At 41.9% G+C, this 15,535-nt stretch overlaps 1 protein-coding gene across 6 annotated transcripts; it reads right to left on the reverse strand.

Annotated features, from left to right (window-relative positions):
* Positions 1–37: 37 nt before the first annotated feature.
* LOC139424570 (hemojuvelin-like) lies at positions 38–8,899 on the reverse strand. 6 transcript variants are annotated; one of them, XM_071176553.1, is made up of 5 exons: positions 8,584–8,895; positions 5,349–5,495; positions 4,892–5,049; positions 4,214–4,728; positions 38–2,068 (listed from the first exon to the last, which is right to left on the reverse strand). In XM_071176553.1, exons 3-5 carry the CDS (start codon positions 4,986–4,988, stop codon positions 1,403–1,405), a joined length of 1,278 nt encoding a protein of 425 aa, XP_071032654.1. In that variant the 5' UTR covers positions 4,989–5,049; positions 5,349–5,495; positions 8,584–8,895; the 3' UTR covers positions 38–1,402. The 6 variants fall into 6 exon arrangements, with proteins under 6 accessions (XP_071032654.1, XP_071032663.1, XP_071032689.1 ...); XM_071176562.1 differs by having other exon boundaries at positions 49–2,068; positions 8,594–8,899; XM_071176588.1 differs by having other exon boundaries at positions 49–2,068; positions 5,349–5,465; positions 8,594–8,797.
* Between the last annotated feature and the right edge of the window lie 6,636 nt (positions 8,900–15,535).

A 15,535-nucleotide genomic window follows, 5' to 3' on the forward strand; every position in this document is an offset into this window, starting at 1 on the left:
TTGTTTACTGTGTTAAGGTGTGGTTCCTCACTGTCTCTTTTCACTGTATTTTTATTGTGAACAATTGTTTTTATTGAATCACATCATAACCAATACAATCAATAAAAAAACAATACAATTTCCCCCCCTTTTGATCAACCCCCACTGCCCCTCCCACCCCAACTGTCACTTTCTACATTGACCTATTCCATCGGAGAAGCTAAGGTGGGTCTAGAATGGGCTCATTCCAGCTATCACAGAAGCAACAACAGGAATGCTGGACAGTACACCAGAGAAGACATCTGACATCAGAGGGCAGAAGAGAGCTGCCAGTCACAGCGAAGGAGAACTCAACTCGCCCAAATGTTACCTCAGTAGCCCCTCCAGAGGAATACTGCAGTTGTTACTGGACATTTCAAAGTACACAAAACCCCAGTTAGGGTTGCTCATCAAAAATACACACTCAAGAAATTATACAGACCATTTTCGGGTCTTGGAAAAAAACTATACAATTTAATAAAACTCACAAAGGGAAATATATTAGAATCTGTAGGTATAAATATGTTTTATCCCTGTCAGACATCACATTATTACATGGAAGGCAATTTGAGATATTTTCCATCCTTTGGAAATCAATATAGTATTGTCATTTACTCCTTGCACGATCTCTATTGCTTTAGAAAGATGGTATGAGTAACTTTGGGAAGATATATTTTTTACTTTGGCAACTACAGTAGGTAAAAATATGAACAGGATGAACAATACATTGTAAACATTGTCTTACAAATACTGACATATAAACCAAACGTACATTCAAAAACAGTCCCTTATGAAATGAATCGAGACGTTATTACAACTCACTGCAAACCAAATGTAGACACACAAAGATGACGTAATAAATTAGTGATAAATTAGTTTCTTTACAGAGGATGATACCACTGTAGTGTTATATTTACTATAAACAAACCACTAAATTCCCCTCCATGATAAAATAAATGGAAAATAACAGAAAGTGATACAAAACATTTGTTGAAGATGCCATTTACTGTCTGGATTTGTGGAATTATGCAACAGGCCATCCTCTGTGCTGAGATGGATAATACATATTGTTTTAATACATTTGTCTCAGCGTAGTTAAGGGATTAGAATCAACACAACTAGTGTCAGGCTTCAAAAGTTCACTTCTATCCTCACTGAGATCAAACACCTGTATTTATTCCTGTCAACATTGGCTTCTCCTGCTGGTAGAAAATGAATCAGGGAAACATTGACCTCTGTAACCAGTCACAATGCCATGTTCCAGCCAGTCAAAGGTGATGCCTGTTGTTTATGAAACAAGGCCATCAAGTATGAAGAAAGAGCATCTGCTCGGTCAGAGTCAGTGTGGCTAATGCTATGCCCACAGCTCCTACCAGTCACTAGTTCATAAACACTTCCCCGTCCACAGAGCCACCAGACGCTCTGATAGGACAGCCACACCCAGGATCAGAGGCAAACATGGGCTACTCCTATCGGCCTTGCCCACCAGTAGCAGATGCACCTTATTGGGGTCTGAGATCATTCCCCGGGCGTCTTCCAGGGCCACTACGGCCGCCGTGCTGGAGTTGAGGTCCCCTGTGGCCAGCAGGTCAAACAGGCAGGCCTGGTAGTAGATGTCCCTGGCAGGGAGGAGGGCTGCACAGTGGGCATGGGCTGCAGCAGAGAGCTGGCTGGAGGAAGAGGAGGAAGAGAGGGAAGAGGAAGAAGAGGGGCTGGGTAGCGTCTCTAGGCGCTGTGAAGGTGGGCAGCCATACACACACAGCTGCAGGTCCTGCTCGGGGGTGAATGCTTCAGCAATGGCGCGTGGCGAGCGTACTGACAGTCCCAGGGACCGCCCACTCTGACGCACCACCAAGGTGGTGCCGATGTGGGCGGCACGGATCTCAGCCTGGTGCCCAGGCAGATCAGAGTGGACGCTCAGGCTGTACTGGCCCTGCCTCTCCCCGCTGGTCACTGAGCCGTCCACGAAGGCTGCGGGAACATTGTCCAGCTCCGCCTGGTAGATCTGCTGCTCGATACACTGGCGCCAGTTTTTAAAGATGATGGTAATCTGGTGGAGAGACACCCCTGTTGTTACACACACCCTTCCAATGAGCTAGACGTACATATGCAACTTTATTTATGTACAGTCTTTGCCAAAAGTTTTGAGAATGACACAAATATTAATTTCCACAAAGTTTGCTGCTTCAGTGTCTTTAGATATTTTGGTCAGATGTTACTATGGTGTGTCAAAGGCTTTTATTGACAATTACATGAAGTTGATGCAAAGAGTCAATATTTTCAGTTTTGACCCTTCTTTTTCAAGACCTCTACAATCCGACCTGGCATGTTGTCAATTTACATTCTGGGCCACATCCTGACTGATGGCAGCCCATTCTTGCATAATCAATGCTTTGAGTTTGTCAGAATTTGTGGGTTTTTGTTTGTCCACGCGCCTCTTGAGGATTGACTACAAGTTCTCAATGGGATTAAGGTCTGGGGAGTTTCCTGGCCATGGACCCAAAATATCGATGTTTTGTTCCCCGAGCCACTTAGCTATCACTTTTGCCTTATAGCAAGGTGCTCCATCATGCTGGGAAAGGCATTGTTTGTCACCAAACTGTTCCTTTTGTCACCAAACTGTTCCTGGATGGTTGGGAGAAGTTGCTCTCGGAGGATGTGTTGGTACCATTCTTTATTCATGGCTGTGTTCATGACAATTGTGAGTGAGCCCACTCCCTTGTCTGAGAAGCAACCCCACACATGAATGGTCTCAGGATGCTTTATTGTTGGCATGACACAAGACTGATGGTAGCGCTCACCCTGTCTTCTCCGGACAAGCTTTTTTCTGGATGCCCCAAACAATCGGAAAGGGGATTCATCAGAGAAAAGGACTTTACCCCAGTCCTCAGCAGTCCAATCCCTGTACCTTTTGCAGTATATCAGTCTGTCCCTGATGCTTTTCCTGGAGAGAATTGGCTTTTTTGCTGCCCTTTTTGACACCAGACCATCCTCCAAAAGTCTTCGCCTCACTGTGCGTGCAGATGCACTCACAGCTGCCTGCTGCCATTCCTGAGCAAGCTCTGTACTGGTGGTCTCTGATCCCGCAGCTGAATAAACTTTAGGAGACGGTCCTGACGCTTGTTGGACTTTCTTGGGCGCCCTGAAGCCTTCTTCACAACAATTGAACCGCCCTCCTTGAAGTTCTTGATGATCCAATAAATGGTTGATTTAGGTGCAATCTTACTGGCAGCAATATCCTTACCTGTGAAGCCCTTTTTGTGCAAAGAAATTATGATGGCATGTGTTTCCTTGCGGGTAACCATGATTGACAGAGGAAGAACAATGATTCCAAGCACCACCCTTCTTTTGAAGCTTCCAGTCTGTTATTCGAACTCAATCAGCATGACAGAGTGATCTCCAGCCTTGTCCTCGTCAACACTCACACCTGTGTTAACGAGAGAATCACTAACATGATGTCAGCTGGTCCTTTTGTGGCAGGGCTGAAATGCAGTGGAAATGTTTTGGGGGGATTCAGTTCATTTGCATGGCAAAGAGGGACTTTGCAATTAATTGTAATTCATCTGATCACTCTTCATAACATTCTGGAGTATATGCAAATTGCCATCATACAAACTGAGGCAGCAGACCTTGTGAAAATTTATATTTGTGTCATTCTCAAAACTTTCGGCTACGACTGTAAGACCTGTCATGGATTGTACATAGTTATATTTTAAAGGTCCAATGCAGTTATTTTTTATCTCAATAATAAATCATTTATGGGTAATAATAATAACTTACTGTGATTATATTCAATAAAAATAGTCCCCCCAAAAATGATAGTTTCTTGGCAAAAAAAACTATTTCTCAAGCAAGAGTGGGGAGGGAAAAACTGAAAACTAGCTGTTATTAACAGAGAGGTTTGGAACTCTCTTTCTTATTGCTGTATTAACAAATTTACTGCCTGGTGATGTCACCAGGTAGGCCAATACTCCATCCCACTGAAACAGGCAGATATTTCAGGTGGCCTTTTCAAACAGCTCTTACACTAAAGGGGCATTATAATAATTTCCACAATTTTACAGTATTATTCAAACCTCAGGGTGGAAAATCGCATTTTTGACTGCACTGGGCCTTTAATTAAGTTGTATAATTAAAAAGAGATATATTTTATACATTATAATTTACTGTATATAATTTTAGAAATGAGGCCTACCGTGGTGAGAGCCGTGGCATATGCCCCTCCTCTCATGGGGGCGCTAGTTGCCTGAACGTATAGATACTCATTATCTATCAGTGGCCAGGCCCCTTGTACAGCGCACGTCTGGAACTCATCACGGAAGGTGCGAACATGGGGATCCCCGAACACCCCACAGTGGAGATAGTCAGGGGTCCGGCCCTCACGCTGGAGGTAGCCCTTCTCGTAGATGCAGGCGTCCCCAGAGATGGGGGCCTGTGGCAGGGGCCGGGGCTGAGCGGTGGGGCCTGTCCTGGGGCAGCTGTGCTGGATGAGGAGGTCCTCGATGCCCTGCACAGCCGAATGGTAGGCCAGATCTCCCCGGCAGGCACGGGCCATGCGGCGGGTACACATGGCGTAGGAGCGGAGGGCGCTGCAGTAACCCGCATTTCCCCCCTCTCTGCTGCCTCCTCCGCCCCCTCCGCTGCCCCCAAGGTCCAGGGTGACAGCTACAAAGTCAGAGTTGCACCTCAGGATGCGACAGGATGCCCATACTGAGGGAGGAGGGAGAGAGGTGGAAGCTCCAGATCATATACCACAAATTGACAATAGTAGGAGCAAAAATCTGTCTTTCCATTGAGCATGTAACAGAAATATCACAGTTGCTTGACATTATTGGGAAGCTTGAAGACAAAAGCTGTGGATCATTGAAAGTACCTTGCAGGCAGCACAGGTGAAACAGTAGCAATGCCACTATGATGCTGCGTTTCCATGACAGCTGTGAGTAGTGGCTGCAGAGGGCCAGTGTCCCCATCCCCTTCCAGCCTCAGGCCGAGGGCTGCAGACCAGGCTCAGGCTCAGTACAGGGGCTACAGCTGCAGGCAGGACACAGATAGAGAGAGGCATTACACACTGTGGCCTGTAGGGGGAAACCCCACACCACTACCACAGGCTCGACTCCAGTAGACCATTTGTCAAGATAGAGTGCAATTTGTATTGAATACATTATCAAATGCATGTTGTAATATTTTATCATATAACAAGCGGATCACAAGATCTATGTATTTATCATACCTAGTTTGAAAGCAAAACACAATATTTACAGTCAGAGTAACATGTGAAAAACAATACAGAAAGATATAATTGTAAGTAATAAAGTAGATGTAGTTCATACCTTTTTGAATAGATGCTAACTACTTTTTAAGACTGTGTGTTTGTGCAAAACGATCTCCCACACTCTTGGAACCCATCAACAGCACTCAGACTGAAGTCAACACCGTTGTGCTTGGACCTGGACAAGATGATGGCAATGGAGAGAAAACTGTTGACAAACAAACATTCAAGAATCAAAGAAAAGCAACGCCAGTGGCCACCATTTGGTCACATTTAGGAATAGGACCAATAATTTTATCAACAGTCTTAGTTTGTGAGGGCAGTCTTATTCACCTGACCACTGGTCAGGTCATATCATGTTTGAAGCTGCCATAATGATAGCCATAATAATAGTCCTATAAACAGCAGTATTTACATTACAGAGCTTAGGTTTCCATACAGTAGATAAACTGCCCAAGTAACCTAACATCTGTGGTAACCATTGGCATAGCAAACAATGATCTGTTAGTGTTGTGAAGCTAGGCTTGAGACAAAATATAGTAAAACAAAGAAAAACTATGGCTTACCATGTGTGCCACAGCACTAAGCATCAAAACCCCATTTTATGTTCTATTTCAGTTCTTGGTATAAAGCAAGCATTTACCCGTCAAAGCTAGGCTACAACAATGTTGGTCACTTGGTCAATTGGGCATTTTGCAATTTGGACTCTTCTCCCTTTTCTGTTTGCCAGTGGAGAAGAACAAACAAGGGCCAAAGAAAGTGGGTAAAACAAAAAAGCTTATCTTCGTCAAGTCCAATTTAGTAACCAAAAGGATGGCATTATTGTATCTGATTTATGTGTGGAAAGATCTAAGTTTAAGGAAAGGTGTAGGCCTACATTCCGGTAAGACCTTCACAGAGCTTATGTGCATTACATAGTAAAACCTTTGGCAGTACAAGGCATTCCTAAATCATTGGTGCCATTGGAAGTGTGCCTTTGAAAGCGACATGGCATGGGCTAGATTGAACCATGTGTGCAGTGCGTTTGTGTGTGGTCTTCTCTCTCTCTCTCTGAACCAACACTAAAGTCTGACCTTTATTACAGTTTGGGAGACCTGTGCACTGCGCCAGGGAGGGGGGTATGAAGGGGGGGGGGGGGGGGGGGGGGGGTTACGAGAGCAGCAGGGGCAGAAATAGAGCATGCTAAATATACCAGACTCTCTCTCACTCCACCCAGCCCCTTTCCTTCATGTGTTCCCCTGGTCTGAAATAGTTTGGTTCTACAAGGCTGAGGAGGGAAGGGTTAGCAGGTGTTCCCAACGACAGTTCCAATACTCAGGGAGGGAGTGGCTATGGCTACTAGCTGTCCCAATCAGTCTTCAATCAGACACATCTTCAACTTACATTATCAAATGAATCTTATTTAACGGTATTCCAACTAACAGCAGCAGTGTATAGCACTCTCCAAACCCAGTCTCTTCACTTCTGTTTTCAACGTTTTTCAATGCCCTAGATTGGTCTCCTTTTGTTGTCCAGTGGGCATTGTGTTCACTAGTGTAGTGGTTGAGGTCTGGAATGTCGGCCAATGGATTCTGATGCAGCTGCACTTTTGGAGTGGGGGTGTATGCCCCCGCCCCCCTTCTTTTTTTTGTAGCACTGCTTTGAAAATCCCGGTGACCTCCCTCTGTGCACAGTCCAACAACACTGACAGGGTCCTGTTTGTTCCATCCATGAACAGCAAATAATTACTGTGCATACACACACAAACAGTCGCTTGTGAATTAAACACCAATACGGTACTACTTTTAGGGCAACACTGCACCCATACCCTTGTTTAACCACAAAACCCTAACTCCCCTTCACACACACACACATTTGTTTTACTATTCTTGTGGGGTTCAAACCTAGCCATAAACCTTAACCTAACTCTAACCCTAACCTTAACCCAAAACCTAACCTTAACCCCAAACCCCTAAAACTAAACCTAATCCTAACTCCTAACCCTAAAACCTAATTCTAACCCTAATTCTAACCCTAAATCTAAAATAGCTTTTATTCCTTGTGGGGAAGAGCGAAATGTCCCCACTTGTTTGAATTTTCTTTGTTTAGGCTACTATCGTTATGAGGACCTCTGGTCCTCACATGGATAGTAAAACCAAACACACACATACACAACGTCACCATAGAGGTGGGTTGGTCACATGTGCGATTTAGGGATGTTTTTTCTCACAGCTTGGCCTGGAGTGACATGTCAACGTGCTTCTACATGTCAACAACAGCTCACATGAAGACCAGTGGTTTTCACTAATTCATTAGATCAAACCTCAACTGGTATTGGACATAAAGACCACAAACACAGAGCAAGCTGTTGGTTGTTTGCCTCAACCTCACTTGATTTATTGATGGATGAGACTTTAATGTGAATCCAATCTGTTTGTGTCTGCATGGGAAAGGTCAATGCACATCATAGCATCTTTGTATTTGTAATAGTGCAGCTCTCTCTCTCTCTCCTCTCAAGGTTTCCTTCCACCTGAAGTTTTCCTTCCCACTGTCACATGTCTCAACTGCATTTAGACCAGTGTATTTTGATGGTCACTATCAAAACATTCAAATAACTTCAGACTGATTGACTAATTGTATGATCTATTTTATTGATAATCTATCTATTGTACAAATCTATTGTATATTCTATCTATATCTATCAATATGAATTATGCGTGAAAGCATAGGATTGATTAAAACAATTATTTATGACAATCAATAGCTGTACTTCAGGACAATTCAGGGGGCACTATTACATTAATGAATGGCTAATATATGGGTATCATTCTATTGTTGTTGTATAACTGCTGATGTAACCTTAAATTCCACATGGCCAATGTCACCCAAGTGTCAGTCTACAGTACATGCCATTCTGCTGTATTTCTTGATTTACTCACAATGACAGGGAGTTTGTTCTAATATTAGGCCATGGAGAAACTATTTAAAGCAGCAAGTTCCATTAGGGGACAGAGTGAATTGTTCTATTCTGCAATGTTAGAAAAAACATGTTCCAATCAAATGAAAGCTGTACAGTTACTTGACCCAATCCATACATGTTCATAACTCACAATGAAATAGCAGTATCTCCTGGCACACTGACTAAATCAACATTGTTGCCACGTAATTTGAATGAAATTAGGTTTAACCAACGTGGAATAGACGTTGAATTGACTTCTGTGCCAAGTGGGCAGGTAAATAATATGCCACATTTCTGAATTGTGTAGCACATGATTAATTTAAGAATGAACCAGGCAAAGCACCATTCATATCCTCACCCAATCACACCTCTGTTGAAGCTCCGTATGAGGCTCTGCGTAAATGTCCCCACCTCACTCGTTCCAATAGGAAAAAGGCGAAGTAGGTTATGCCTGCACTGACACCAAACTCCCACACTGTCCAAGTGAGCTGCCGACACTGATGTCCAGTCTCAAACTGGTTTCATTGCAAGCCGCTACTCCTTCCTCTCTCGTTGTCGGCTCTCAGATGAGTGAGATATTTGACAGTGTTTCTCCACGAGTAGTATAAATCACTCGCGTCGAACACCTGCTGCTCGCGTAACAACTGTCCACTTGGGCGCACACTCTCCTAGGCACCGGGGGGCTATTTCAAACTATCACAGTGGCTCTGGCAACCTGTTCTATTTGCAACCTGTTGTTGCTAGTGTGTTTTCTTATTTTTATAGTAGGCCATTCTGTATTTATTGCCCTCTTGGTCATAAATCCCCAAGAAAGTCGGTTCAAGCAGTTTTGACAGATATCGTAGCCAGTTGAGTCAAAAAAAAGTGTAGACTTTTGTCAATATTGCACTGGCTGGTCTCGGGGCAATTCGTATTATTCTGTGCATAAATCTTTGACTAAATTAATCTTCTCCATTTAGTATGATATATTATGCTACGTTATTCATACGAATAATAGGTCGAATTGTGCTACACAATTCAAAAGTAGCCCATCATTCCACAGGGCAAAAACTGGTTGAATCAACGTTGTTTAAAGGTAATTTGTCAAGGTATTGTGACGTAGAATCTATACTGAACAAAAATATGAATGGAACTTGTAACAATTTCAAAGATTTTACTAAATTCCAGTTCATATAAGGAAATCAGTCAATTGAAATAAGGCCCTAGTCTATGGATTTCACACTACTGGGAATACAGATATGCATCTGTTGGTCACAGATACCTTAAACAAAAGGTAGGGGTGTATATAAAAAAAACAGTCCGTATCTGGTGTGACCACCATTTAGCTCATGCAGCAATCTTCTTTGCATAGAGTTGATCAGGTTGTTGCAGTCATCATGCCAATTGCACATTCCCTCAAAACTTGAGAAATCTGTGGCATCGTTTTAGAGTGGCCTTTTATTGCCTGCAGACCAAATTGCACCTGTGTAATGATCATGCTGTTTAATCAGGGTCTTGATATGCCACATCTGTCAGGTAGATGGATTATGTTAAAAGGAGAAAAATGCTCACTGACAGCGATGTAAATACATTTGTGCCCAACATTTGAGAGAAATAAGCTTTTTTTGTGCATAATGGAACATTTTTGGGATCTTTTATTTCAGCTCATGAAACATGGGACCAACACTTTACATGTTATGTTTATATTTTTGTTCAGTATACATTGAAAATACATTGGATTTGATAAAAGTAATCAACTATTGTTTTTAGGGTGAAATTTAAGCAAATTTCAACATTGACAAACCTTGTATAAAATATGTTGAATTTGTGCCTTTAAAACAACATCAGATCTTCAACTTTAGATCCATTATCAGAAATAAATTATAATTATAAGAATTCTACAAAAAAAATAGACAATATAATAGGCCTAAGGTTTCAACCTTTGATGTAAAGACATTTAGTGATATTGAATTTTGTTGGGCTGTCAATGTAGCCGATGCGAAATGGCTAGCTACTTAGTGGTGGTGCGCGCTTGTAGCGTTTCAATCGGTGATGTCACTCGGTCTGAGACCTTGAAGTAGTGGTTCCCCTTGCTCTGCAAGGGCTGTGGCTTTTGTGGAGCGATGGGTAACGATGCTTCGAGGGTGACTGTTGACGTGTGCAGTGCGTCCCTGGTTCTTGCCCAGGTCGGGGCGAGGGGACGGACGTAAAGTCTATACTGTTACATCAACACAACCAAATGTCAACATTTGATGGAGATGTATCTTCTGCTTGGATAATTCAATCTGCCACTCTTTTGAAATACAATAAATAGCCTATTAACTTGTTAACAAATAATATGTTGGATTCACGTCTCCAACTCAACCAAAAATAAATGTACACAAATGGGATGACTCAGATGGAACTAAAATGTATTAAAATGTATTTTAAAATATGTTTCAGGCCTTTATGGTAGAGAGGCCAGATGGAAGCCACTCCTCAGTAAAAGGCACATGACAGCTCACTTGGAGTTTGACAAAAGGCACTTAAAAGACTCTCAGACCATGAGAAACATGGTCTGGTCTCTGGTCTGATGAAACCCTGAGCGCTCAGGGCCTCTTTGACTTGAATGCCAAGCGTTACGTCTGGAGGGAACCTGGCACCGTCTCTACGGTGAAGCATGCTGGTGTCAGCATCAGGCTGTTGGGATGTTTTTCAGCAGCAGGGACTGGGAGACTAGTCAGGATCGAGGGAAAGATGAACAGAGCAAAGTACAGAGAGATCCTTGATGAAAACCTGCTCCAGAGCGCTCAGGACCTCAGACTAAGGCAAAGGTTCCAACAGGACAACGACCCTGAGCACACAGCCAAGACAATGCTAGAGTGGCTTCGGGACAAGTCTCTGAATGGCCCAGCCAGAGCCCGGACTTGAACCCAATCGAACATATCTGGAGAGACTTGAAAATAGCTGTGCAGCAACACTCCCCATCCAACCTGACAGAGCTTGAGAGGATCTGCAGAGAAGAATGGGAGAAACTCCCCAGATACAGGTGTGCCAACCTTGTAGCGTCAAACCCAAGAAGACTCAAGGCTGTAATCGCTGCCAAAGGTGCTTTAACAAAGTACAGAGTAAAGGGTCTAAATACTTATGTAAATTTAATAGTTCCGTTTTTTATTAGTAATACATTTACAAAAATTCTAGAAACCTGTTTTTGCTTTATCATGATGGGGTATTGAGTGTAGATTGAAGGGATTTTTAAAATCCATTTTAGAATAAGACTGTAATGTAACAAAATGTGGAAAAAGTCAAGGAGTCTGAATTCTTTCCGAATGCACTGTACATATAAATGTTGATATTTGGTTGCATTTTAAACCCTAAAAAATTCAATATTACTTTTGTAATACAGTAAATAGCCTAAAGTTAAGGCTATCTTGCAAACTGATGTAACATTCAACCGTAAAATGAGTAACACATCCATGGCCACATTTTGAGGTTATTGTAACTATACTTCTTATGTAATCATATAAAATGTGTACAGTATGTTCAAGATAACATGCATAGGTCTTCGCAGGTCTTCACAATTGCTGTAATAATCTGTGCAGAATCTTGAACGGCCTTGATCACTTACACCATGTACTTTTAATGTAATCTCAACTGCAATCCAGGTCATTTGGTTCTGCTCTTGTATTAAGCACAGTGATAACCCATTCAACTGTTGTATAAATAAACATAATATCTGACATTGTTTTCCAATTTGAACTTTGCTCTACTTTTAAATGGTTGAAAGTGAAGTTATAGACATTCGGGTGACAACTTATCAGACATTGTTTTTCCATTGGAATTAGGTTGTGCTTTTAGATGGTTGGAAGCATATTGATTCAAAAACATGAGCTGGCGCATACCCAGAATAATAGTTAGTGTGGAGCTGCTGACTAACGCGAATAAACTATAAACTATCAAAATAAAGAAAGTTGCACACTCCATGTATAAACTCCCAGCAATTACATGGGTATTTACCAACGTTTCAGCATCACTGTGCCTTCCTCAGGGAAGCATATTGATAACATATTGAACATTCTGCAAAAATTCTGCTGTCTTTATGAGTGGGTGAATATAGGTTGTAGTCTCATTGATCAACATCTCAACCAAATACTATCCAATTATCGATGTTTTGATAAGGTGGTGTGCCCAGTGGGATACCTCTTACCAGGTTATAAAATAGCATACAAATTGGATAATGTGATTTATCATACGTCTTGGATGATGTATAGATAGTATTGTATATCTTTCTCTGAGACCAGAGCCCTTTACTATGAATCAGGTTTGAGGAGTTAGCAGGTACTGTAACTTTGGTCAACTCTGAGTTCAACTCGGGTTAACCGGTACCATGCAAGTCACTCACCTTTTAGCTAGGTAAATTTCTATGGCAACGAATCCTTCAGAACTAACCTGCTTGGGGCAGGCTAACTCAGGGCTAACTCAATGTGTCCTAAATAAGTGTCTGAGTTACTAGTTGAGGACCAATTTTAAAGAATGTGTGTGTGTAAAAAAAAAATGGAAACGTTAAATACCTATCACATTACACATTTAGTAATGACAGCATTTGCTTTCCAAACTGTACGTTTTTTCGCGCAGTTATATTTTTTTGCAAAAAGAAAACTGACAACTGTAACCAACCAATGACATTATAATCCATAGATGGCAGTTCCCATTCAAGTCATGACTGCTGGCCATTGCTAGTGTATTCATGAGTTTATCTGTAAAATTGCCAGGGTTAAAGATTCCAAAACCCTGCTATAGATATGTCTATATATGGCCACAATGCAACAAGCTGTTCCACAGATCGAAGAAGGAGCGATAGTAGTGGGAAACAAGGTGCTTGTGCATTGATAAACACACCAAAGCACACCAAACACGACATTAACGATAAGTAAGGAAATAAAGATAACTTTTCTTTCATTATCATTTCAGCACAAATGAAAATGTGGCACTGACCCACCAATGGATTGATATTTCAGCATTGTCTCAATGAAGAGTTCGCCTTCGACTAGCCATGAGAATTTACGTTGGTGTTTTGGGAAACTAACTACAAATGTTTGGATAATTTACGTAAAAGGTTAGGAGAACTAAAAAGACACCGTTTAGGTAAATTTACATAGCAGGTTGGTGAATTTGGTTAAGTTTAGAATAAGGGTTAGGGGAAGGGTTAGCTAAAATGCTAGTTGTCCCCAATTTGACTCAAACACGCAACATTTGGATTGCTAGATGGTCACAGATTACACCCATCCATCCTCCCTGATCCAATCTCCCTACTTTTAGTTCTGTCTAAAGTAACTAAACCATTGGTGGGTATCATACTGTAGGCCTTGGAGGTGCCCAGAAATACATAAAGTATGTTTCGTATGGCTCTGAGGACAGGCTGCATGGTTTGTAAGATGACCCAACAAAACCAATTGTCTGCACCATGCACCATACATTCACACAGCCAAGGTGCTAAACTCAGCTGGAGTAGGACAGGTGCCAAACCGCCCAAACAAACTGTAAGGCTATACTGTATATAGAAACTTTGAAATTGGTAAAGAAAATACAACAAAGTGACCAAACGTGTTTTCAGATAGTAGGCGAACATCAGTAAACGACATGACTAAAAGTGTTACCCTTTCAATTTATCGCTAGGTTTTCACGTGACATGTGGCGCGCACAAGTGGCGCGAAATTTAATTTATTGACATCTGAATATCATAAATGCCGAATTTGGGTGAGTCCATTGTAGTTTAATATTTCATCATGTTTTAATAAAAGTTCAAAGAGGTAGACATTCCTGCAGGGATACACACACAGGGGGAAGGATAGGCGGACGTGTTTCCTCAACTGCAGAGAATGTCCGAAGTTATTGGCCTTTTAAGAGGGGCACCTACATGCCTCAGTGAGCATTGCATAGTGGCCTTTGTTTGTTGTAGCAGTGGGGGCGGGGTCCATTGACCAAGCAGTGGCTATTCGGAGCGCGAGGTCCATTGTCAGAGAGCTTTTAGGAGAGGAAAGAAGTCCTGTATCTTCGGCTCTGGATAATTGCAGAATGGGTTTGGAATGCATTTAAGAAAACAGATCCAGCATATAAGGAATTCTGGACTAATTAGAACGCATCTTTCTAACTACCTGGCGAGTTGTTGCTGATGCATTTTCATAGGCCATATCAAAATATGTTCCAGAGAATGGCGACACTATATGAATGAAGATGCAATTAATCACCTGTGACTTGAGGTAAGGTTTTAAACACATTTTCATTGGTCTATATGTTTATCTTAGTGTAGTTTTTTTTATAAAGGCTTAGACAGTTTGTGTTTGGACACACTCCTCCAAAGTCCAAACATTTTCCCCAAAGGAAATTATGCACCTGTTATGTATCACAATATATATATATATTTATTATAATACTTTTGACAATACATTTTAGAATGTGGAAGTGTTTTTTCCCTAGAAAACTTTTTTAATCCCTTTACTTTTTTGGTTGCCCTAAACAGATTACCCCTACGTGGCTTGGAGACCTGTTGCCCTGGTAACTGTTAGGGCTCATGTTTGTTGTGTGTGTTAATGTGTGTGTGTGTGTGTGTGTGAGTGTGTGTGTGTGTGTGTGTGTGTGTGTGTGTGTGTGTGTGTGTGTGTGTGTGTGTGTGAGAGAGAGAGAGAGAGAGAGAGAAATAGAGCATAAGCTCTTTTAGCCCATGACTAATATGCAACGCTTTTGTCTTCCTCAGGTGATGTGAGTCTCAGACATATCTGAAGAGAGGGTAAACTTGGGATTGCAGCCAGATCATGAAATGTTGGTGCTTGGGGATGCAGATTAAGTGTTAACCCCTCCCAGGGCCAGGCAGGTGTGGGATGTTGTGCACTGTTGTACAATGCCCTCCCAATATTGCACTCGTCCCGGCCTCCCGGACCCAGGGTATTCCATCTTTAACAGAGGAGCTCAGAAAGGTTGTTTTTCCTAATTATTTTCTCTCTGTAAACATGTGGAAGAGCACTGTGATATGTACTTCAAAACTTTGTTCTGTCTTAAAAAATATATTTAAAAATATATTTTCAAAATCACTTTCTACAGCACATTTTGCTACTACAATTATTTAGAGATACATATTTCATATCTGTAGTACTGTCATTGGCTATATTGACCCAATTTATTCTATCTATTCGCAACACGTGCCCTGCTAATGGGAGAAACCCAGGGAATTTATTCTATACAGTTGGTAAGCCTCTGCTTCCAAACGGTCCCACTGTCTGCACCTGACACTGGCTGGCTAGCTTCCATGTGGGGACCTTTGCCAACTCCACTAAGTCATTCTCTTCCCTCTGTCC

This window comes from Oncorhynchus clarkii, chromosome 2 (assembly GCF_045791955.1).
Source record: "Oncorhynchus clarkii lewisi isolate Uvic-CL-2024 chromosome 2, UVic_Ocla_1.0, whole genome shotgun sequence".
NCBI classification, from domain to species: domain Eukaryota; kingdom Metazoa; phylum Chordata; class Actinopteri; order Salmoniformes; family Salmonidae; genus Oncorhynchus; species Oncorhynchus clarkii.

Coding starts and splice junctions, on each gene's coding strand:
- LOC139424570 (XM_071176553.1), bottom strand. CDS start 4,988: ATGGGGACACTGGCCCTCTGCAGCCACTACTCACAGCTGTCATGGAAA. Junction 4,729..4,891: donor TCACCTGTGCTGCCTGCAAG/GTACTTTCAATG, acceptor CTCCTCCCTCAG/TATGGGCATCCTGTCGCATC. Junction 2,069..4,213: donor ATGCCACGGCTCTCACCACG/GTAGGCCTCATT, acceptor TCTCTCCACCAG/ATTACCATCATCTTTAAAAA.